Below are 25,658 nucleotides of genomic sequence, written 5' to 3' on the forward strand. Positions count from 1 at the left end.
AATTAATCAATCCAACAAAACAATACACCGTAATACCATAACAATGCAATCCAATTCCAAAACCAAACCCAACCCAGCAACACTCAGAACTGCAATAAACAGAGCAATTGAGAGGAGACACAAACACGACACAGAACAAACCAAAAGTAGTGAAACAAAAATTAATATTATCAACAGTATCAATATTAGTTACAATTTAAACATAGCAGTGATTAAAAATCCCTCATTGACATTATCATTAGACATTTATAGAAAATAAAAAAACAATAGTGTCACAGTGGCTTACACTTGCATCTCATAAGCTTGACAACACACTGTGTCCAATATTTTCACAAAGATAAAATAAGTCATATTTTTGGTTCATTTAATAGTTAAAACAAATTTACATTATTGCAATCAGCTGATAAAACATTGTCCTTTACAATTATAAAAGCTTTTTACAAAAATCTACTACTCTGCTTGCATGTCAGCAGACTGGGGTAGATCCTGCTGAAATCCTATGTATTGAATGAATAGAGAATCATTTTGAATCGGGAAAATATAGTTTTTGAATCGAGAATCGCGTTGAATCGGAAAAAAATCGATTCTGAATCGAATCGTGACCCCAAGAATCGATATTGAATGGAATCATTGGACACCCAAAGATTTGCAGCCCTAATACTGATAGTACTAGATATCAAATACCTCATTTGTCATTTCCACATATTAATCCTGTACTAATTCCACAAACCATACAAACGGCGGTAGATCCTATTTAAGAGGCTTGAGTTACTCCCTGCCTTGTAGACATCACTGTGTATTGATAGAAACTAAAAGCTGTGCAAAGCATGAACAATTTCTACATACCAAATGTATGAACTTAAGAGACTGACAGTAAATCACACACTATTCACTTCCTTAAAATTTCCACAGAAGACAATCTTCACAGAATTAAATCAAGGAGCAGTGTCCCGTGCAGCGTTTTAAAGTGAGGTTACAAATTTAGTTTACTCCTGAAACCTAGCATATTTTAGCTTTTACATGTGCATCATTATCACGTGTCACATCTTGAGTGGCAGACAATTTTAGGATGTTATTCAAGTGCTTGTGCATCAGCCTTGCGCGTAACTTTGTTTTATTGATGTTACGGAGAACATTTGCTCACAAAGATATGTGGATTCCCTCTACTTCTGTGAATAAATGGGATGATAATTTTCCCTGGAACGCTGCACTCTGTGTCCACTTTTCTCTTTTGACAAACATTTTGTGGAAATGAGGGTACCAAAGCGAGATGTGTTCGAAGCAGAAGCGTAAAACGGCACAAGGAGGAGGAGCTGCAGCCCCGCTTTACTGTGTACCTCTTGCTTGTATACTTGCTCCGTTACTAGGCCCCAGTATACTATTTGCTTGCCAAACAGAATTGTTGTTGCCACATTCAGTGGATACATTTAGAACAGCAGTTTTTTTTTTTCATTTACAAATGCAGCTCATTTTTACACTTTGCAAACTAATTTCGCGGCCCAGATTAAATCTGTTCAGGGACACGCCGCATGTTTGACGTCCCTGATCTAAGGCATTGTAAGTACTTACTTGCAATCTGAAAATGACAATTATAACTTCAAATATTCCTTTGGGTGGCCATTGTAGTCCAAGTTGGTGTCCATGGTCGAGCAATGTGACGTTCACGAACAAATTACTTTTTGAACGGCTATAAGTGAACCTTGAGGACCGGGGGAAGGGGCGTGTCTGACTTTCTTGAAGTCCACCACCATATCCTAGGTCTTTTTTAAATTTATGCAGATGGTGTTGCTCTTGCACCAATCCACAAGATTTTCTACCTCCTTTCTGTACTCTGACTCATCGTTGTCTGTGATGCGTCCCACTCGTGCGGTCTTCCGCCAGCATCACAATATGACAGTTGATGTGTTTACTGGCCTATGACTGCACTGCTAATGTCAGTAGGAGGGGGCTCAACACCCATCCTTGTTCACTGACCTCCAGAATCTAGTGTCAATCAACATGAGTAACATTCCTGACCCATTACTTTGTCCAAGTAAAGCACCTTTTTCTTGCAAGTATTAAGTATTGCTTAAGTACTTGCCTCTAACACTACAAGCCAAGTAACCTGTGAGTACTGTAGTGGATTGTCTCACAGAACACAATTAGTGGCCTACCCTTTGATTTAGTAAAGGAATAACAAATACTTTGATCATGAACATCATTGAACATAAATAGATGAATGTATATAGACTTATGACTGTAAGACATTTGCAAAAATATTTTTCCCGGCATTTGCAATGGATGTAGTTACCAATATTGTTAATTACCAATTAATTTTGAACACACAACTGAATTTCGTATGAGTCCATGTTCGATTAGTGCTCGTATAGATGGCTCGGTGGTGCCTCAGGCTGATGGCCTGCCGACACCTCGTTGGGCTTTCGGCTGCCCTGGTGAAGAAAGAGATCCACTCAAACAGTCTGTCTCTGTCTCTTCTTGGGGTGTGGTTCAGTCAATTGGGCAGACTGTGCAATGGCATGTGCGCGCTGGCCGCTTTGGGGAAAACTCAGGTAGAGTTGGAGCTGTGGGGGCTTTGGGGAAGGCTGGGGCAGAGTATGGGGCGTGGGGCTTTGGTCCAGGCCCTCGGCTTGCTTCAGGCCTCCTCGCCGCTTCGGCCCTCCCGACACCTCCTTCCAGGGCTGCTGGAGTCCCGATGGACGCATCGTTGCTGGCTAGGTGTTTTCTCTCCTTGGGGTCCTCCCAGTCCGGTATCGGGTGATGGTCTTGGATTGGCTTTGACCGTGCCCCTCTTAGCGAGTGCAAGGGAATCTGGGGTGGCTGCTTTTATCCTCAAATCTGCACAGAGGAACTGGCACACAAATTCTACATTTTGCAAACTTACCCTTTTGGTCTCATGGTCTTTCCACCTTCCTAGGAAGCTGCTGGTCCTGAGAAGTGCTGATCTTGTGACTGAAGAAGATTAACCTGTTTTCTCAAAATAGGTGCCGTTGTTTGACCTAATCTTTTTGGGGAAACCATGTTGGGATATTAGATCATTCACAAAACATTTAATTACTGAATTGGCACCCTCCTTTGAGGTTGGGGTTGCTTTCGCCAACCACTGCAATTGTCAATCTAAATCATTACGTTCCTTTATCCTTGTACCGGATTGATCATATCGATTAAATAAAACCTCAACACGCTCAAACTTGACCCAATCCAAACTCACCTCCCCCCTCTGTCCCTCTCACAGGGACAGTGTTAGTCGTAGTCATAGTAATAATAGTAGTAGTATTAGTAGTTTCAGAAACATCCAAGAAAAAGAAAAGGCAGCTGATAGTCAAGTGCAGCAAGAGCGGAGGACAGGTCATGTTTGAGGTCACTGTTCGCTTTTGCAATAGTACTTTGATATTTTACAACACCTAGTGAATTATTGTGGCCTCAATAATTCACTAAATAGTTGTATTTAATTTAGTCTATCTATGATGGGACAATGCACAGAAACATTAAGTTCAGAAACAGATATGTTCTGTACCAGATTATATCTAAATAGCTACTTTCCATCTGTAGTCCCTGGCTACCTAAATTAAAGGGATCCAAAAATCAAGCAATACAATTATGACAGTAATTAATCATAATAAATATATACATTCATAGTAATCAATAATTAATCAAAAAATAATCATACTGTAGCATGTAATCAGATTAAGAGAAGTCCTAAAATGCCCCTTCATGGACACATACTTAATATAAAATACAACCACACCTTATTTACATCATCACACAAAGACAATACATGCTCTTGTTCACATCTGTCATCATTCATAACAACAACCAAGCTTTTAACAGCCATACCTCAAAATTTACAACAAAAATGCTCTCATGGATAAATGTAATAATAAATTAAATTGATGTGTCAACATAATGCCCATCTTAGCGACCGTCTGAGCAGCCTTGATTGCTCCAAAGCCACCTTTTAATTTCAAATTTTCTATTCCTTTTGTTATAACGTGGAGAAGGCTAATTGGTCTGTACATGTTCTGCTCTTCTTTATTTCCTGCTTTATGGATTTAATCATAGTAGCAGTTTCTCGACGTGGTAGGTAAAGTGTTTTCCGTTTAATTTATTTATCAATCGTTGTTATACGAGCAATAATACAATCCTTATATGTTTTTAGGAAGATAGTGTCCAACCCATACATATATCTCTAGATCGTGAGTCTGATAATGCAGTGAAGATTTTGTTTAACTTTGTTTCATTTGTTAATTCTAAAATTAGTCCATCCTGAATAAATGACAATTATTTGCACTGATTTTGAGGGATTTTTATTCAGGGTTTGTACAGACTGATGAAATGTTCATTAAAATGATTACTTATGTCCAGACTGTCTGCGATAGTAGCGCCATTGATATTTAATGTTATAGTGTTGTTTCTTGTTTGCTCTCTTTCCGTAAGTTTGTATCTGGTTTTCCAGAACTCTCTATTGTTCCTTTTTGCAGCTTTAATTAATTCTAAGTGAAAGTCAGCCTTAGACTTCCGCATAAACATTGTAACTTTTGTTCCTCCAAACTTTTAAATCATACGATCTGTATTTAGACCTGTTTTAATTGCTCTTATGAGAGCTGAGTCCTCATGTCTTTATTAGAATCCAAATTGTTTTATTAATCCAATGGTATTTTTATTTTAACACTCTTCTTTCTGGTTTTGTATTCGTGTATTTACAGATGTTCTCTTTAATTTTTGTCATCCAATTGTAATTCTAGTAGGGCTGCTTATCATTTGTATCATATAGAAGCCGTTTATAATATCCTTAATTTTCTTTCTACGTGTTTTATTTAACCAGTCCAGATTAACGTCCCCCATGACGTTACTTCTTTCATACTATGCTGTTTGAGGATGTCTGAAATGAATCAAGAAAAATGTCTTTAGCTGTGGTCGGTCGGTATACTACAATTACCTTGAAATACATTTCTGAGGAAAATGTGATTTTAATTTCAACATACTCAAACTGATCTACTTTTAATGTTTTCCCTTTCATAAATCATAATTCCTCCCCCCCTTTGTTACTCGATCTGTCTTTTCTGTAATCTTGTCCCCGGGACATTAATTAGAACGAAAGGTGTTGTGGGTTTTAACCATGTCTCTGATAGACAAGGTAATCCGGATTAGAGTCTGACAGTAACTGCTGTATTTGTTCAGTATGTTTCCTGTGGTAGAAAGTTTAATAATGCGGACACGTTTGTTACTGAATACTTTCTACAGACTTCTGTCTCTCTGCGACTTTGTGTATGTAATAAGCAACTACAATTATTTGATATGCTTAAATTTTGTTTTAGCTCAGCTGTTGTGTAGCTGCTAGCTCCTTGTAGCCTACAGCAGGAATGTCCAAATTGCAACCAATAGCTTTGTTTTTAACAGACAACCGAAATAATTGAAAATGTGGTATTAGCGTATCGGTTCAATCAGCGGCAGCTACGCCCTGTTTTATCATTTGACCTAAATTTTTGGTTTCGTAGGCAGGACAGAGGGAACAATGTGGGTCATTAGTTGTCCATCTTATACCATTCTAATTGTTGTAAGGATAGTTCACATGAGCGGCCATACCTTGAGTCCCACCATATATGAGTCAAAAGGCTCCTATTATGAGTCGTCTAATTGGTGATCATACACTTTGGCGGTTTGGGTGGCAGGACACACGGACGCACCTCAGTCAGCTAGTGCTAGGACAGTTGGAGCAGTCCATTCCTGGGAGGCGTCCCTAGTAGTTGTCAGCTGATGTCGTGCTGTCAGGCAACATCAGGAAGTTCCTTCTGTGCAGTATTGAATTGTCAGGGCACAGTTCGTAAGCAGGTCATTACAAGGTGTGCAGGTTGACCACAAAGGAATGCTTCAAAGATTGTGTTGAACATTGTCCGTTGACACTTATGTCAAGCAGGGGTCTGTTTGTATCCTGCTGTTCGTCCTGCTGTCACACCTGTATTTTTTGTGAGCATGTTCTGGCTACAACTTTGGAGCTTGTCTTGTTCAGAGAAGTTGGCAGTCCCCCGGCTGCATATCCTTTCCACCCTCGCTTGACCTAGCACAACCGTGGCTACCACCCAAGTCCGTCTGAATGGTTTTACGTTTTGTTGAGGTTTTTTCCTCCAGAATTTGGAACTCAAAACATGTACACCCATCGTTTTCATATCCTCTCGGTTAGTTCAATTTTGCATATCACGTTTTAAAATTACATTCTTAACTATCCCATTAATTGCTAATCAATAACCTTAATTCAAAGATTATACGTACTACTTCATGTGTATTTAAGTACCCTTTTAATTCACCTAAAGACCATCTATAAGTTAATTTAAACTATCATTTGTCTATCAGTAGGCGCGAGCAAGCTGTCATGCTTGCACTCTGACCTCCCGCTGTGCGTGATACTCTCCAAAACAAAGGAATGTTTTTATTCACGTTTCTCCTTATCTTTCAGCTAAATCTTTTAATCTTTTAACTTTTAACGTCCGTACTGTTTATTTTTATTGTCTGCATTTTAATTTTGCTTTTATTTTCTTTCATTTCACTTTGTTGTCTGTGAAGCACTTTGAGTCTTGTCCTTTCCTGGAAAAACGCCACACAAACAAAGCTGCCCCGCCCCGCCTTGCCTTGCATGTCTCCGACTGGTTATCCAACTTAGTCATAACAAACACACAAGGCCATGCTCTAAGCGCCAGCCCTAATCACACTTCTCCTCTTTTTAACACTTTACATATCGGCTCTTATTTTATTTATTAATGTAGGCTGTTATTTGTAATTATTATTCAACACTATTCACAGCAAACGGTTGTAAAGTTATAGTTATTCGCATTACACTCTCAAAATCTATTGCTAACTGAAAGCTGTTGAGATTTGGTTTGCCTACTTCATCTCAGTGGCCTAGTGGTTAGAGTGTCCGCCCTGAGATCGGCAGGTCGCAAGCCCAAAACCCCGGTCGAGTCATACAAAAGACCACAAAAAATTTTGGGAGCCAAATCACCAAAAACGATTCCCGGGCGTATGGTATGGTGCACTGCAATGTCTAAATAAAACTATAATTTACTCCAAACTAAAATGTCAGACTGCACTTTAAAGTTACTTTTATTAAATTAATTTCCAAACTAACCACCACCACAGCAGACATCTTCCTCAATCCTATCTCAATACTCCCATAAATTAGAAAGGTGTTTCACAACAGTGGTTAAGTAGTTATTTTAAGTAATAGATCTCAATATGTAGAAATTAATAAGACTAAATTTGCCCTAGTGTGAATGTTGTCTGTCTATCTATCTGTGTTGGCCCTGTGATGAGGTGGCGACCTGTCCAGGGTGCAAAGTCAAATTGTGAAACACAAATTAAAGTTGAATCAAGTGGAAATTGACAGAGTATATGAACTACATTCTTGAGAATAGTAATTGATCATTAATATGTTGGAAGCCGCATATTGAACATATTAAAGAAAAATATCCAAATCCATTGCTATTCGGTATAAAGTAAAACACATGCTGAATAAGAAATGTCTGCACATGTTATATTATTCATTTATTTTTCAATATGTAATATTGTTTTGAAGTTTGGGGAAATGTTTATAGAAGAAATATAGACCCAATGGATCGACCGGGGTTTTCAACCTTTTTTCCCAGTAAAATAAAGAAATAAAATACCGCATAATGTCATTATTTGTTATTTATTTACATTATTATTTCTGGTTTACTTGCTGTCTGTTTACTTAAGTTCTCATATTCTGGTCTGTCTTCCTTCTGATTAGAATTTGTTTAACGCTTCTCTACGTTTTGTTTTGACAATGGCGCTGAGTGGCTCTTATCTGTACTTCTTCAGACTCTGTTTCACAGATGCCCTTAGATGTATTAGAATATAAATTTAACTTTTATTTTATTGTGTTTATTCCTAAAAAAATTAAAATGTCAATGTATGATCAATTTATCTTTATCAAATTTAAATTCAATATTATTAATTTATTTGTTGTATAACTATTAATTCAAAGTTACAATGTGTCCTAATCTATGATGTTCGTGCGTGTGTTTGTCTCAACTTCCACACAGAAACTGGATGGATCAGCAGAGCATCAAGGCTGTACCAAAAAAGTATACTAAACATATAAATGAATGATGAATTAAACAATGTTTCAATGTCCCACAATCCGTATTTATTGATATTTAAACGTGTAATTTTCCATATATCTATTATTTTACTGGACTTAGCAAGCACCTACTACTGGCACACTCTACAGACCGAGAATAACTGTTCAACCACACTTAGTAATGCCAAGCTAGATGCTAACTTAGCCTTACTATGCCTCAGTAAGCAAACTTTTGCTAACCTAGCCCAATGCTATGCTAACACAATGCTAACCTAGCTCAATGCTATGCTAAACAATGCCAACCTAGCTCAATGCTATTAGTGTCACTCCTCTTCGAACCAATGCCTCCGCAGCTGTCACTCACACAGCCTCGTCACACGCACACACTCTTATCTCAAAATGTCTCCCAGCTTTTTTTTTATATGCGTCACACTGTCACTCACACACAGAGAATTTACCAGCGAGCAAGAGCCTTTTTTCCCGTACTGAAAATCTCAGTGTGTAAAACAACTGTAATATCGCACAGTCACAATCACCAGTATAGTTAAAAACATTCAAATGACTGGAATTCGCTCGCAGCGCCCAAGAGGGGGAGCCTCCCTGCTTAGGCTGCTGCCTCCGCGATCCAACCTCTTGATAAGCGAAAGAAAATAATTATATGGATGGATCATTCACTCATGTGTTTTCTGTACATAACTTTGTCTATTTTCTCACACGCACACACATAACCGACAATTTCCCAGCTCTTGCAGATCAGCGTGGGTGCGAAAAAAGCGTGAGGGGAGAGGTTGAATTTTTCAGAGGGGAATTAAAACAGATAAGAAACCAGGTGCTACACAAATGTTATTACAATACGCAGATATATATATATATATATATATATATAAATTTAAAAAACACATTTTTATCCCACAAACCACTCCCCCCTGGTCCGGACCAATATAAACAACTAATGCACGCGTGCTTTTGTGGAATCGGCCGTCTCATAACACACACACGCAGGTCATTCTTACTCATATAACGGCGATTAACCCGTTTAGCGGAGCATACCCTGCTTTTCCTTCCTGACCAACACGGAAAACAGCCTAAGGCGCTGTAGAATCACCAGGAATCACCCCCCAATCCTACAGTACATCGTGTCTGGTCAGTCCATATAGTTTCACCAAGGCTCTACCATATGGAGCCCTTACTCTATCCATCTATACTGCAGCAAATTTCCAAATTCGTGACAACTTTGCTCAGTTGATCTCCTTTACCGGAGTCACTGAACGATCACCTTATATCAGGCTTTTTACCCGGCTGCAGCTTCCACATAGACAGATACGTAGGACCTTCATAGACGTCATAAATTTGTGTGGGTCAAATGTCACATCAGTTAGCCAACCTTGCCTTAAATTTCGCTGTGTCCAACTCCGGCTAACCTAATGTACTTGCAGAAAAAAGCATCCTCTGCCAACAACGACAGAGGATGAAGAGGTTAAAAGAAATTTTTCGTCTCACATCGTCTATGCTTCTACACTCCAAACCACCAAAATTCTATCAACAATCCCCATTTGTTAAAAACAAGAGATTACAAGTTTTCAACAAACACACAGACAAATGATCACATATAAAACAACTCAATCCAACCATAATTTACCCCATTCCAGGTTGTTTTTGGAGAACCTGACTAAACCTATCTTTTATCAAAAATAGATTCAGCAATTAGTCTTATCGATCCGGCTCTCTCCAGGCAGAAAATGTTTACACTTTAAAGCAAACTGCTTACCTTGTTATGCGCGCGTGCAGCACACTGTCTGCCTGACAGAGAGAGCGGAGCGGCTGTCGACCTGTAGCTTCTAAACCATCCTGTTCGTGACGCCAATTTGTGTAGTGGATTGTCCTTAGCTTAAGCAGGCAACAAAAGTAGTTTAGTACAACAAATTTATTTACCCATTATCAGAAGTGCAGGTTGAATTGAGTTGGCCGTGCAGACAAACCACAAGTTACTCCGGAGCCAACAAGACACACACAAGCCAAAATCACACCCGAGTTCCGGTCTTCTGCCATTTTTTATATGTCTGTTGTGCGTCATCGTTCCTTATCGAGTGCGTCAATGTCTTGTTTGCTTTTCCTATCTGTTCCCTAACAACTCGAATCCTTTAGACAGTCAACACATTCTGTAGACAGGTTGGCATGACTTAATATTCACTTTTGTCCCACAACTGGTCCATTCAATGGCACAAAATACAAGAGTATTGAAAATGAGCGGACATTCTTAAAAGACAAGAAATATAGGTCAAAAGGTCAGAAATTCTACTACAGTACAAACCACACAAATTCAAAGTTCACCTGTGATGGTAAGTAAATGTCTTAAAAAAACCTAACAAAACAAAAAACAGTGGTACTTGCAAAGCAACAGGTTTTACAGGTGGTACTTTGTCAAGTTTGAGAAGCAGTATTTAATCCAAACGTGGGTGTGATCAAACATTTTAGATCTGGGCAGCTGGTGCAGAGAAGGAGGCGGATCCTGAAGACCTGGTGTTGGAGGGTCACAAGAGTTGGGGCCCCATTAACGATGTCCGGGTGATTCTCCTCAATCCTGATTTTGAAGTAAGTTCATTGTCCAACAATAAATCCAAATCTTACACCGCTCCTTTTCAAGGTAATCTGTAAATCATATATATTCTTATTGTGCCCGGGTTTTTGGCGCTCTACTTCCTAATTTCTCTGATTCAGAGCATCCCTACATCAATTTCATTGTCATTAACATGATCTGTTGATACATCCCCCTCCCCAGAGAAGTCCTACTTTTTTTTATAATTGCGGCGTGGCGAAGTCGGTAGAGTGGCCGTGCCAGCAATTGGAGGGTTGCTGGTTACTGGGGTTCAATCCCCACCTTCTACCATCCTAGTCACGACCGTTGTGTCCTTGGGCAAGACACTTCACCCTTGCTCCTGATGGGTGCTGGTTAGCGCCTTGCATGGCAGCTCCCGCCATCAGTGTGTGAATGTGTGTGTGAATGGGTAAATGTGGAAATACTGTCAAAGCGCTTTGAGTACCTTGAAGGTAGAAAAGCGCTATACAAGTATAACCCAATTATCATTTATTTATTTATTATAATTCCTCATTTAAAACTTTTTTTTCTTAGTATTACATTTCTCAACCCATCCAAACTATTAAGATATTTACCATGTTTCAAAAAATCCTGTTTTCTCAATTTTCAAACCCAAACATTCCCATTGAAATTTCCTTTTTCCAAATTTCCCAAACCATTCCATCAAAACATTAAGAAAAGCTATTTTCTACAACCTAAAACTTCCCACTTTTCCCACAGTTCCACACGTTCTGTGCAGCTTCAGTTGTAGTATATATTATAGACCAATCTTCGATTAGTGCAAATATGACTTTTTTTTTAATAAAAGATTTTAGGAAAAATAATGGTTGTATTCACTCAATATGTTGTGTTTTCAGGAGATGGCTGAACGAAGGGTGTGTTTGCAAAGCAGGGAAGAGGAAACGCTGGATTTTGAGGAGTACGCAGAAAGCAGCAACATGCAGCAATTTAGGAGACAGGTAATAGCTGGATGTTTTTTAGTTTTTATTAATGCAAACACAAATCTGCCGGTATTGATATTTTATTTTCTGTGAAGCCAAAGAAAAAGAAGAAATGTTGTTGTGTGTCATGAGTACCCAACGGAATAGGTGAGAATGGAACCTTTTCTCTCTGTCTGTGATTTGCTTACAAGTTGCATGACTTATCAGACGTATCAGATACTGCAATCAACCCTTTACTTGAGACTACATTTGGATTGCAAGCAGGGCAGGAATTTCACGACGAAAAATGATATGCGCCATGGCCACATTGGCCGTGATGCCTGGGTGTGTGATTTTATTGTCATTAAGTTTTTTTTTACCAGTAGGGGGGTTAACTGCCTGTATGAACAATCAGAGTCCCACACGCAGCACAGCGTTAAAAGTGTATACGATGGCCAGCGGCATTAAAAAATGTCATACAATGTAGGACTGGTCCAATAGTCAATACGTCAAACGATTAATGAAAATAAACTTAACGTTGTGGTCATTAATAAATTGCTGCGTCTGTGTGTGTTTTCTTTGTATCTGGCTTTCAAACTGGGCACAAGAAGTCCTGTAATGCCTGAAAGTGTTAAGCGCTGCCTCCATTACGACTTTGCCATTCTTTGGTCACTGTTGGCATCTAGTCCTTAACTGTGACACCAATCACCATATTATATGATGAGGAAGCTGAGCTTCTTTAATACACAACTCCTTTATTTCAGTCTCTAGTTTAACACATGAGCTAACTTGGCTAACATTAGCAGCTCTTGTGACGCAGGTGCCTCACGGTGGCCTAGGATGGACAACCAAAGCAATTCTCACAACAGACCACAGCTCTTACTTTCTAAAATTCCCACAGTAAATTAGTTCCTTCTGCTTATCTACTGTACCCATTTTAAGATTTGAGGTTGTAAAATACAATCTATTCAAGATGTTAAATTGACTCGGCCCATTTCTAATATATCTGAAGGATACAAATATTCTGTATGTCCTTTTTCTAAAATGTTTAAATCAGTCATCCATTTCCAAACACATGCATCAATTGCATTCCTAGTATGATCATTTATTATTCCATAAAACCTTCAAACTATTTTTTTAAAATTGGATCCAGAATAAAAAAAATCCTCCAGTTTGTGGCCAGAGGCTATGCATTTTTAATAAAAGTTAAACGATTTTTCTGTATATTATATTGATCAACTACCGGTAATTCAGATTTGGATCCTTATTTAGAGGGTGTAAGTGCACTTGCCCTTTTAAAAAGTTTGGTATAGTGTGATGATTGACAGGCTTTTAGTTGGCTGTTGTCTACGACCGGTGCACAAAGTCAGACCACCGTCACTCTGAATGCTACATCCTGTGAACGTGTTCTTCCTGTGGCAAAAGCGAGAAAAGTAATACATTTCGGGAAAATGGGAAACTGCAAATTTTTGCAAAAGTGGCTGGCTGGCTAACTTTTCAAAATTATTTCAAAGCCTGTCTGTAAACCCAGAGGCGTTCTGCATCATGTGCAAATAGACCTCCAAACTTTGCTCAATGGGCATTAATGCAGTGAAATGCACACATGCTATTAGCTAATCACATGTCTGCTATTAAAGGCAGGCAGCAGTTAACGTGACGTACACCGCCACGTCTGCTGTGGCCACCACAACTGTCAGCTGTTGCTACCACTGCAGAAAAATAAAAAATAGAAATTCTCAGATGGCAGTGTTGCGAGCCAGTTCTAATTCACTAGATAGTAACAGTTAATGTAAACTAAACTTTTTCAAAAATCCAACCACAATTGTAAGCTTTTGACTACATACTGTATAATAACCATATGCGGTAGGACATGGGTATTAATGTTTTTTAAGTGTCATTAAAAATGGCATTAAAAAGCATTAAATTAGATTTGCTGATACCTGTAGAAACCCTGTATACAACACAAAGCATCACCGGGCCAAACAGGAGTTAAATCCAACGCACCACATATAGAAAACACTCCTGGCTGTGCATTAAATAATATAAAGCACAAACATGTTATCGTCATTGTGGGCAAAAGGAACACTTAGCCTCAGCGTGGGTTATTTTTTTAATGTACTATGACTGGCGTGGACAAAATTGTTTTATTTGATATATATATATATATATATATATATATATATATATATATATATATATATATATATATATATATATATATATATATATATATATATATATATATTCCTGTCCTGACATTTGGCCTCTGTGCCCTCAAAAGGTTGACGACACCAAAATGCCAAAATTCCAGGCCTGATTGCAAGTATCCTGTACTGCTGAGTGGAAGTTCCCCTTCTTCACTAATGTCCTTTGACGGATATTAAATATTTTGACAGCAATGTTACAGTGGTCTTGAATTGAGCGCAATACATTTGCATTTTAGTGTGAAGAAATAACAAAAATATTCCTGTTCTTCTCAGGTCACAAAATAACGATAATGGATTGGATTCATATGGTGCTTACATACTGTATTTCAATTACCCAAAGCGCTTTACAGTGAAACAATTATTCATTCACTCCAGTCACACACTAGTGGTGGTAAAATGCATTTGTAGCCACAGGTGACTGATGGAAACATTTGTTTTCCAAACATGGAAAAGTGAGTGTGAAGGACGGTGCTGAGAAGTAGACAATTATGAATTAAAGAACTCTTCAAACATGACAGAGCATGTTGACATAGTGAACAGTTGGAGCGTAGCACTGGTGGTTTGCACTATACTGAAGCAGAAGAGTATCAACAGCCAAGGATATGGACATATCTAAACAGTGGACATTTATCAATGAAAATATGAAGAAGCTGCTGATGGTGTTTCTATAGAATAAGCTTTTATTGTTGTTGCACATTAAGAACAACAAAATGATGATGCGGAAGCTGCCATGCAAGGCGCTAACGATGACCCATCAGGAGCAGGTGGGGTTTGATGTCTTCTTGCTCAAAGACACCTTGATAGGAGCTCACCGGGCTGGAATCGAACCAGATGGTTAGTCTACCCACTTAGCCATGCCGCCCCGATTGCTTGAGAAGCAGCGCAATGGGGATACCGTAGAAGTCCTTTCTACATGCTAAATCATCATAAAAAAATCAAAACCTCATACAAAAATTATTCCCGGGCACGGCCACCGCTGCTGCCCACTGCTCCCCTCACCTCCCAGGGGGTGATCAAGGGTGATGGGTCAAATGCAGAGAATAATTTCACCACACCTAGTGTGTGTGACAATCATTGGTACTTTAAAGGCCTACTGAAACCCACTACTACCGACCACGCAGTCTGATAGTTTATATATAAATGATGAAATCTTAACATTGCAACACATGCCAATACGGCCGGGTTAACTTATAAAGTGCAATTTAAAATTTCCCGGCAAACTTCCGGCTGAAAACGTTTCGATATGATGACATTTGCGCGTGACGTCAACGGTTGAAGCGGAAGTATTCGGAGCCCATTAAATCTAATACAAACAGCTCTGTTTTCATCTCAAAATTCCACAGTATTCTGGACATCTGTGTTGGTGAATCTTTTGCAATTTGTTTAATGAACAATGGAGACTGCAAATAAGAAAGTTGTAGGTGGGATCAGTGTATTAGCGGTGGACTACAGCAACACAACCAGGAGGACTTTGAGCTGGATAGCAGACGCGCTAGCCGTCGACCTCACCTTGACTTCCTCCGTCTCCGGGCCGCCGACCGCATCGGTGATCGGGTGAAGTCCTTCGTCGTACCGTCGATCGCTGGAACTCAGGTGAGCACGGGTCGTGATGAGCAGATGAGAGCTGGCGTAGGGGCAGAGCTAATGTTTTTAAAATAGCTCTGTCGAGGTTCCGTAGCTAATTTAGCTTCAATGGCGTCGTTAGCAACAGCATTGCTAAGCTTCACCAAGCTGGAAAGCATTAACTGTGTAGTTACATGTCCAGAGTTTGGTAGTATTGTTGATCTTCTGTCTATCCTTCCAGTCAGGGACTTATTTGTTTTGTTTCTATATGCAGTTAAGCCCGATGCTATCACGTTAGCTCAGTAGCTAAAGTGCTTCACCGATGTATTGTCGTGGAGATAAAAGTCACTGTGAATGTCCATTTCGCGTTCTCGACTCTCATTTTCAAGAGGATATAGTATCCGAGGTGGTTTAAAATACAAATCCGTGATCCACAATAGAAAAAGGAGAGAGTGTGGAATCCAATGAGCCCTTGTACCTAAGTTACGGTCAGAGCGAAAAAAGATACGTTCTGCACTGCATGCTAGTCCTTCACTTTCACGTTCTTCATCCACGAATCTTTCATCCTCGCTCAAATTAATGGGGTAATCGTCGCTTTCTCGGTCCGAATCTCTCTCGCTGCTGGTGTAAACAATAGGAAAATGTGAGCAGCCCTTCCTCCGGTGTCGTCACGCTACTTCCGGTAGGGGCAAGGCTTTTTTTTTATCAGAGACCAAAAGTTGCGAACTTTATCGTCAGCGTTCTCTACTAAATCCTTCCAGCAAAAATATGGCAATATCGCGAAATGATCAAGTATGACACATAGAATGGATCTGCTATCCCCGTTTAAATAAAAATAATTCATTTCAGTAGGCCTTTAACTTTAACTTTAACTACTGTAGTTTGAGGTACATTCTCTTGGTACATCTTTTGTATTTTTCATAAAGTATTCATAAAATATTCTCAAAGTTGGGTTTTCTTTTTAAAAAGCATGTTCAAATTGGGTTTGTGGGGCCCAGAACTTATTAAATTGGATTCAATTTAATGGGGACCATTGATCTGAGTTACGAGCATAGTCATAAAACCAAATAAACTCAAACGGAGGCACCACTAAACGCTAAACACTCATTGACATTTTGTACACCAAACGTTTACATTCATACACTAAACATCAGTTTACATTTATATGCCAAATGTTTGTCATCATGTACTGCATACACCAGTGGGTGATGTGTGTTGCCCAAGGACACATCAGTGATTGGGCTGTGACTTGTAGCGACTTGCCATGTTTCTTTGTTTCTCCACAAAGTTGCGCTAAATATTTGCTGTGATTTTTAGTTTGTTTATGTAATTTTGGTCCAGTTCTACCGAGCATGTGGTGAAGCATGTTTGAAACAAGCTATATACCATAGCATACCAAAGTGTTCCTATATTGTCAGTTACATATGCAAGGTTGTGCCCCATGCAGGAAACCAACCAAAGCAGAAACAAGTTTTTATGGTGAAATCGAGTGTAAAGGCTACAGAAGTAAGCCAAAACGGAAAATCTTAGGCTATGATTTGAAAGATTTAACCAATTAAACAATTATATTCTTCAATTTGGCACATGGAAATTACATTTATTGGTTGGCCAATCATTGGACTTCATATCTCGTTTTTCTGCTGATCTGATCGACTTAGCAGATAATCAGCATAAAAATGCAATCAGTGAACTCATGTCCAGTTTACCGATTAGACCTTCTAAAAGTGCAGTCTGAAGCAATCCCCAATATTTGAAAGTAAAGGCTCAAGCTTCAGTATAGTCACAATGCCAGCTCTTTTGATGTCTTGATCATGTAGAATTTTGACTTGTAATTCTCTGCCCAAACACCAGGAGCAGTGTTTGCAAAAGTAAAAATATCCAAACTCTTAAAGCTTTTCTGTGGAGTGAAGACTGGCAACTGGACTTAAGTTTATCAGAAGCGTACCCTTTTACTTTTCCTTGCTAACAACCATCGTGCTATTAGACCATGTCCTATAAAATATATAATTAAATTGGACTTTTTGTCCCCAGGATCTGTCAAAGGAGGCCAGCTGTGTTGTCATGTGATCGTCCTAATCTCTCTTGCTTGGAATGATGAAGCAGCTCCACAACTAACTTCTTGTAGTACTGCTGAGCCTTTGTCTTATCTGCTCTTTTATCTTATGACAATGACTCTTTAGCAAGCCACTTGTTTGATGCCTTAATGCAAAAACCATAAATCAAGTCTGAACCCTTGTTTGAAATGAAATTATTAGCATAATAAAGTTTTCTAAACAAATATTTGACACGTCCAGTCATGATTCACACAACACTTCCTTTTTTACTTTTAAAAACATGCCAGACCCCCAGTACAGGGGCAACACTATTGTAGCATTTGTGTTGCCATGCTAATTTAAATTGTTTTTGTTTTTTCTCCAACAAAGGTTGAATGAAAGCAACTGGACTCTTGTTTGTTGATGTTAAGGATTTTATCCAAAGACTACTTGTCTTAACCCTTGGATGTACAACCTACCAATACCTACAATCTTACATGACTGGGGTCAAAAATTACCCCAATTAAAAGTCAATGTGTTTTTGCAATAAACAGGATTATTCTTCAAAATCTTAAACAAAGATTTGTAACATTTTCATATTCAGAGTATTCCTCATAACACATGTTTGCAACATGAGGTAATTTGCATTGTATTTTTTGCATATTTTAAGAAATTGCAGTTTTTGTATCACTACCCACTCTTTCACAAGTGGGGTCAAAAATTACCCCAAGCAGTTCCTACGGAATCTTCTATGAAGCTTTAAAGGCTTACTGAAACCCACTACTACCGACCACACAGTCTGATAGTTTATATATCAATGATGAAATCTTAACATTGCAACACATGCCAATACGGCCGGGTTAACTTATAAGGTGCAATTTTAAATTTCCCGCTAAACTTCCGGTTGAAAAACTCCTTTGGATATGACGTATGCGCGTGACGTCACGACGGCAACGGAAGTATTCGTACCCTATGTGTCACCATACAAACTGCTCTGTTTTCATCGAACAATTCCACAGTATTCTGGACATCTGTGTTGGTGAATTTTTGCAATTTGTTTAATGGACAATGGAGACTGCAAATAAGAAAGTTGTAGGTGCGATCGGTGTATTAGCAGCAGACTACAGCAACACAATCAGGAGGTTGTGTTGTGTTTGAGTTGGATAGCAGACGCACTACCGTGAGTACAGCTTTGGCTTCCAAACATTTGATCGCTTGCCCGTACGTGCGTGTCGCTATGTGCATGTCACGTACGTAACTTTGGGGAAATATGTTTCTTGCCGACTCTGATGGCGGCCGGGGTGTCGTCAAAAGCTACAACGCCCGCCGCCGCTCCGTAGTTAGCTTCAATTGTTAAGCTTCTCCAAGCTGGAAATTATTAACCGTGTATTTACATGTTCATGGTTTAATAGTATTGTTGATCTTCTGTCTATCTTCCAGTCAGGTTTTTTTTAAATTGTGTTTCTATCTGCATTTAAGACTGATGCTATCACGTTAGTTACGTAGCTAAGTTAGTTAGCTTCAATTGTTAAGCTTCGCCAAGCTGGAAATTATTAACCGTGTATTTACATGTTAATGGTTTAATAGTATTGTTGATCTTCTGTCTATCCTTCCAGTCAGGTTTTTTAAAAATTTTGTTTCTATCTGCATTTGAGACCGATGCTATCACGTTAGCTCCGTAGCTAAAGTGCGTCAACGATGTATTATCGTGGAGATAAAAGTCACTGTGAATGTCCATTTCGCGTTCTCGACTCTCATTTTCAAGAGGATATAGTATCCGAGGTGGTTTAAAATACAAATCCGTGATCCACAATAGAAAAAGGAGAGTGTGTGGAATCCAATGAGACCTTGTACCTAAGTTACGGTCAGAGCGAAAAAAGACACTCTGCACTGCCTCTAGTCCTTCACTCTAACGATCCTCATCCACGAATCTTTCATCCTCGCTCAAATGAATGGGGTAATCGTCGCTTTCTCGGTCCGAATCTCTCGCTCCATTGTAAACAACGGGGGATTGTGAGGAATCCTACCTCCTGTGAGGTCACGCTACTTCTGGTATAGGCAAGGCTTTTTTTTTATCAGCGACCAAAAGTTGCGAACTTTATCGTCGTCGTTCTATACTAAATCCTTTCAGCAAAAATATGGCAATATCGCGAAATGATCAAGTATGACACATAGAATGGATCTGCTATACCCGTTTAAATTTTAAAAAAATCATTTCAGTAGGCCTTTAATTCAAAGCAACTCTGACTCCACTTACATATCTGATTTCATCTCTCACATTTGATGCTACTTTGAATGTCAATTGTGTCCCACTTACGCATCTGATGTCCGCAGTATCACCACTGAGGACATTTTAACACAGCAACATTTGTTGCTATTATATTATCAGATATGAACAGCTTCCATGCATCCATTGAGGAGACCGTATTAAACCCAAGTGCAGGCCTTGGCCAATCACTTAGAATATTGTGGCTAGTTGTTTTAGCCTGGCTGGGATATATCTCATCAGAGGACTCTTCTGTGTCCGTCTGGCCTTGTTCAGTGGGGGGAAAATAGTCAGGGTTCTTTACATGTGAGATGTCAGATTCTAAGTCAACACTTTATTTTATCCATCCTGGATCGTTTGATGGGAAAGTTCCACAGGGCCCCTTGCTGGCGTCCTAGCAGCCATGTTACTTTAGATCGATTAAAAAAAAAAACTTTAGAAAGAACAATGTTTGAAATGCACAGAAAACTAAATCATATAAACAAACTAGCTAGTATAACTTTAGCCTACTTTTGAGTTATCTTTGTCAGGTACAAAGTGTGTGTGTGCGTGTTAGCCAACAAGACTGTTAGCTAACAGTACTGTTAGTTAACACAATACTGTTACCTACCTAAATAGAATATTGTTAGCTAGCAAGAAAGTATGCTAATCTACACAAACATTTTTCTAATTTGACCACACATAATTGGTCAATGAAAAACAAATTCATTAAAAGAGATAATACATGTATGTTGTGTAAAAATTACCTCCTGGGTCGTGCGACTGCTAACAGATGTGTATGTGGGACAGTATTGACAGTCAAAGTTGCATCAGATGTGAGAGATGACATCAGATGTGTAAATAGGACAGTCAGATTTGCTAAGAATCAAAGGTTCATAAAAGATTCCTCAGGAACTGCTTAGGATCATTTCTGACCCCACGAGTAGTGGGTAGTGATACAAACATGTTTTATGAGAAATATGAATATATTACATCTTTCCATTTTAAAGATTTTGAAGAATAACAACCAGTGGGGTCATTTTTGATTACTTTTGACCACTCCTAGCCGAAAAATAGACAAACTCAAAAACATGTCAATGTGATTTGGATTTTTTTTTTTTTTTTACTTTAAGCCAGGGGTGTCCAAACTTTTTCCACAGAGGGCCGCCATTTTGATATTTTTCATTTTCGAACCATAACAAAATATATTTATTTTTTGATTTAATGCTTACAGTAAATCTATATCAACTTCAGGTTGATATGAAGTAAAAAAAAAAGCCTTTTGTCAAAGACAACTTGTTTTTTTTTTGTAAAACTGAAATATGCCGTTTTTAGTCATTAGAGCCATAAAAGATCAATAATGCAGGACACCATTGATTTTAATTCATTATTATTTTTGAGTAATCACAGTGTAAAGATAAATAAAATCCCATTAAATATATTTGGGATCCAAAAGGTGCCCCACTCATAAAGTGATACATTTATTAGTTGTTTTTTTTACTTTCAACACTTAAGTTACGAGATCAACTTCAGATATATCTGTCGATTTTACGTTTGAACTATTATTTTGTTTGTTTTAAAGAAAACTTTGATGTTTTTATATGGCAACCACACAATATATGCAATATTTTCTCCACATAAAACATTTTAAAGTGACATTTTTGAAGTAATTGGAGCCTCGAAAATAATTAATTATAACATTGATTTTTTTGTGTTTTTTTTGAGCAATGGCAAAAAAAGAAAAATGAAGAAAGACAAAAGGAAAAAAACAGCCTGCATAGCAGCTTTGTGTCAACATTGCAACTTTTTCTTGTTAAATTTCACCTCATTCCACTTTTTTAAATGTTTAAAAAAAAAAATTGCAATAGCTGCTCGCTGTACATATCCTACGAAGTCAGACCTACACTGTTTCAATGTCCATTTCTCAGATGATATAATAATATAACTGAACTGCTGATATCAACCAAACCTAACCCCCCTGCCCCAACCCCCTCCACATTCCACCCCCTGGATTGTAAATAATGTAAATAATTCAATGTATATACTCTGATGAGGAACTTGTATGATGACTGTATTATGATGATAGTATATATTTGTACCATGAATTGATTAACTTAAACAAGTTGAAAAACTTATTCGGGTGTTACCATTTAGTGGTCAATTGTACGGAATATGTACTGTACTGTGCAATCTACTAATAAAATGTGTGTGTGTGCAGAAAACATCGCACAGGGCGATGTGATGCGTCTAGTGCAGTAGCCTTGGAGTAGTAGTACCTGTAGTTAGTGCATGCTGCATGCCGCTTTTGCTTGCTATGCTGCATGCTGCTTCTGCCTGATACTCATTGCTTTCAGCTAGTGCCGCCGGCTAGCCCTCTGTCTCAGAGGGCGAAAAGAGGAGCCGAGTGCATAAGCCTCCTCAGCCGGTACATAGCCTCTCCATTGTCAAGACTCGTACATGCCTCCTCGTGGCCACACACGGTAACTGGAACCTCGCGGTTCCAGGCTAAGTTGTACGGGATCTCGGAGCAGCAGGGGGCCCCAGAGACGGGGCATGCAGGCCCACCGGTGTGTGGACATGCCCTGGTGCCCAGTCAACCCCTGTCCCAGCTATGGGTAAATAACCCCAGCTATGGGCGAATAGTGAAAACCGCCTCAACGGTGGACCAGGCGGAAGATGGCGGCAGCGGAATGCACCACAACGGCTGGGAAGGCGGATGAAGGCTGCAGCAAAGACGGGTCCCCAGTCGTCTTGGTCTCCATGCCACTGGACCCTGGCCCGCTCAATGCCAAGGACTGTGTGGTGGCTGACCGTGCACCAGTCTCCCCACATTAAAAGATTCCACGCACAGGCGTCCTCTACGGAGGACAGTCATACTCGTTTCGAGTGACCGCCGACGACGACGACTAATAAAAGTTTCAATCAATCAATCAAAAGCATTTCCAGAATGTGTGGCGGGCCGGTAAGCAATTAGCTGCGGGCCGCAAATGGCCCCCGGGCCGCACTTTGGACACCCCTGCTTTAAGCGCTTCAAATCTTTCAGACCTATCCATTTTATTTTATTTTTTTAATGTATTTTGTTTCATTCTTGCTGTAAATTTTTTTTTTTAATTCTGGGAAAAACGCAGAGTAAAAATGTTTCCAAAAATGTGTTTAAAGTGTAATATTTTAGATTAGGTATTGGCACAGGGCAGCACTGTGGCGTAGTGGTTGGAGCTCGTGCCTCACAGCGAGAAAGTCCCATGCTCTGGGTCTTTGTGTGGAGTTTGCATGTTCTCCCTGTGACTGTTGGGGTTCCCTCCGGGTACTCCGGCTTCCTCCCACGGTCCACCTCCAAAGACATGCACCTGGGGATAGGTTGATTGGCAACACTAAATTGGCCCTAGTGTGTGAGTGTGAATGTTGTCTATCTGTGTTGGCCCTGTAATGAGGTGGCGACTTGTCCAAGGTGTACCCCGCCCTCCACCCGAATGCAGCTGGGATAGGCTCCAGCACCCCCCGCGACCCCTAAAGAGACAAGCAGTGGAAAATGGATGGATGGATTTCAAAAAGCTCTAAAACATTCACGTTGTCATTACGGGGAATTGTGTATAGAGTTTTGAGGACAAAAATAAATGCATTCCGTTTTGGCTGTATCATAACAAAATGTGGAAAAATGTAAGTACGCTCCGGATGCACTAAGTTTTTCTACGCGCTTAAAATTATGCACATTTCTCTTATTCTTGTATTCTCCAATCCAGACTGCAGATACACTCACCCCATTAAGTGAGGCCTAAGTGCTTGATTTGTGAATGAAGACACAGTCCTCATACTTATACTTGTATTTATCCTTTTTCTCCTCATTCTTTTGCTTTCTTCTCATTTTTTTCCTTTTTCTCATTAACATCTCCCTTCTCATCCCTTCTTTTCCCCTCATTGTTTGTATTCTGCTTTTTTCTCTTCCTTGGTCCTCCTTTTTCTTCTCATTCTTCTCCTTTTATCCTCGTTCAGCTTCTCCTTCTTGATATTCTTCCTATTATTTTTCTACTTTGCTCTTCTTCGCCGTCTCCTTCTCATCCTAATAAATCCTCTCAATTTAAAAACTAACTTTATTTTCCTAACTTGACTTGCAAAAGCACAACTTTTCATCTGTAACAAGAGTCTCACAACCAAAACATCTCTTTGATTAATGGTGTGAAAGGAAAAGAAAAAAGTGCAGTCAAACATCTTCGTAAAGTGTGTCAGACCAAAACCGTCAGTGTTTTTCAGTACAAATGGTAGGGGTGTCAAAAAAAAGATTGATTTTCAGATTAATTGCAATTCTTATTTGCAGGGGCGTCACTAGCTCTTAAGGACAGGGGGGGCTTAGCCCCCAGGAGATGCAGGATGCAAACGAACGTAGCGCACGAGCACAAAACTTCACAAACAGCTAACAAAGACTTTGAAATTATTCATTGTTATTATTATTTCAATCGGTTTAGTTTCAATCTGTGTTCAGTACAACAACAAACATGGGTTTGCACAGTGACCTTTTGTTTACAGCATCAACAAGAAACAATTACTTGCATGATCCTTCAAGATACACTGAAACACAATGAAAGTCATGGCATTAGCGTCTATGTTATTAAAGGCCTACTGAAATGAAATTTTCTTATTTAAACGGGGATAGCAGATACATTCTATGTGTCATACTTGATCATTTCGCGATATTGCCATATTTTTGCTGAAAGGATTTAGTAGAGAACATCGACGATAAAGTTCGCAACTTTTGGTCGCTGATAAAAAAAAGCCTTGCCTGTACCGGAAGTAGCGTGACGTCACATGTTGAAGGGCTCCTCACATTTGCACATTGTTTACACCAGCAGCGAGAGCGATTCTGACCGAGAAAGCAACGATTACCCCATTAATTTGAGCCAGGATGAAAGATTCGTGGATGAGGAAAGTGAGAGTGAAGAATTAGAGTGCAGTGCAGGATGTATCTTTTTTTGCTCTGACCGTAACTTAGGTACAAGGGCTCATTGGATTCCACACTCTCTCCTTTTTCTATTGTTGATCACGGATTTGTATTTTAAACCACCGCGGATACTATATTCTCTTGAAAATGAGAGTCGAGAACGCGAAATGGACATTCACAGTGACTTTTACCTCCACGACAATACATCGGCGAAGCACTTTAGCTACGGAGCTAACATGATAGCATCGTGCTTAACTGCATTTGGAAACAGAAGAAATAAGTCCCTGACTGGAAGGATAGACAGAAGATCAACAATACTACCAAACCCTGGACCTGTAACCACACGGTTAATGCTGTGCCGCCTGGCGAAGCCTAGCAATGCTGTTGCTAACGATGCCATTGAAGCTAACTTAGCTACGGGACCTCGACAGAGCTATGCTAAAAACATTAGCTCTCCACCTACACCAGCCCTCATCTGCTCATCAACACCCGTGGTCACCTGCATTCCAGCGATCAACGGCGCGACAAAGGACTTCACCACGATGATCGTTGCGGTCGGCGGCCCGGAGACGGAGGAAGTCAACCCAGACAGGTGAGGACAGCGGCGCGGCAGCGGACGGCGTTGTAGCTTTCGACGACACCCCGGCCGCCATCAGAGTCGGCAAGAAACATATATTTCCCCAAAGTTACGTACGTGACATGCATGCACGTACGGGCAAGCGATCAAATGTTTGGAAGCCGAAGCTGTACTCACGGTAGCGCGTCTGCTATCCAACTCAAAGTCCTGGTTGTGTTGCTGTAGCCAGCCGCTAATACACCGATCCCACCTACAGCTTTCTTCTTTGCAGTCTCCATTGGTAATTGAACAAATTGCAAAAGATTTACCAACACAGATGTCCAGAATACTGTGGAATTATGTGGTGAAAACAGACGACTTTAGCTGGCCACCGTGCTATTCCAAAATATCTGCTTCAACCCGTGACGTCACGCGCAAACATCATACCAAAACGTTTTCAGCCGGAAGTTTCCCGGGAAATTTAAAATTGCACTTTATAAGTTAACCCGG

The 25,658-nt window shown here is 39.6% G+C and overlaps 1 protein-coding gene across 2 annotated transcripts in view; it reads left to right on the plus strand.

Annotated features, from left to right (window-relative positions):
• LOC133636253 (lamin-L(III)-like) overlaps positions 1-17,650 on the plus strand; it is a 32,126-nt gene extending 14,476 nt beyond the window's left edge. Inside the window, exons 9-11 of one of the 2 annotated variants that reach the window (XM_062030071.1) lie at positions 10,571-10,687; positions 11,549-11,650; positions 17,413-17,650. In XM_062030071.1, coding sequence (XP_061886055.1) covers positions 10,571-10,687; positions 11,549-11,650; positions 17,413-17,448 — 255 coding nt within the window. In that variant the 3' untranslated portion in view covers positions 17,449-17,650. Of the gene's footprint in view, positions 1-10,570; positions 10,688-11,548; positions 11,651-11,727; positions 12,117-17,412 lie in introns of those variants that run through there. The other variant, XM_062030081.1, reaches the window with a different exon arrangement.
• The last annotated feature ends 8,008 nt before the right edge of the window (positions 17,651-25,658 follow it).

This window comes from Entelurus aequoreus, linkage group LG02, assembly GCF_033978785.1.
Source record: "Entelurus aequoreus isolate RoL-2023_Sb linkage group LG02, RoL_Eaeq_v1.1, whole genome shotgun sequence".
In the NCBI taxonomy this organism is placed as follows: Eukaryota; Metazoa; Chordata; class Actinopteri; order Syngnathiformes; family Syngnathidae; genus Entelurus; species Entelurus aequoreus.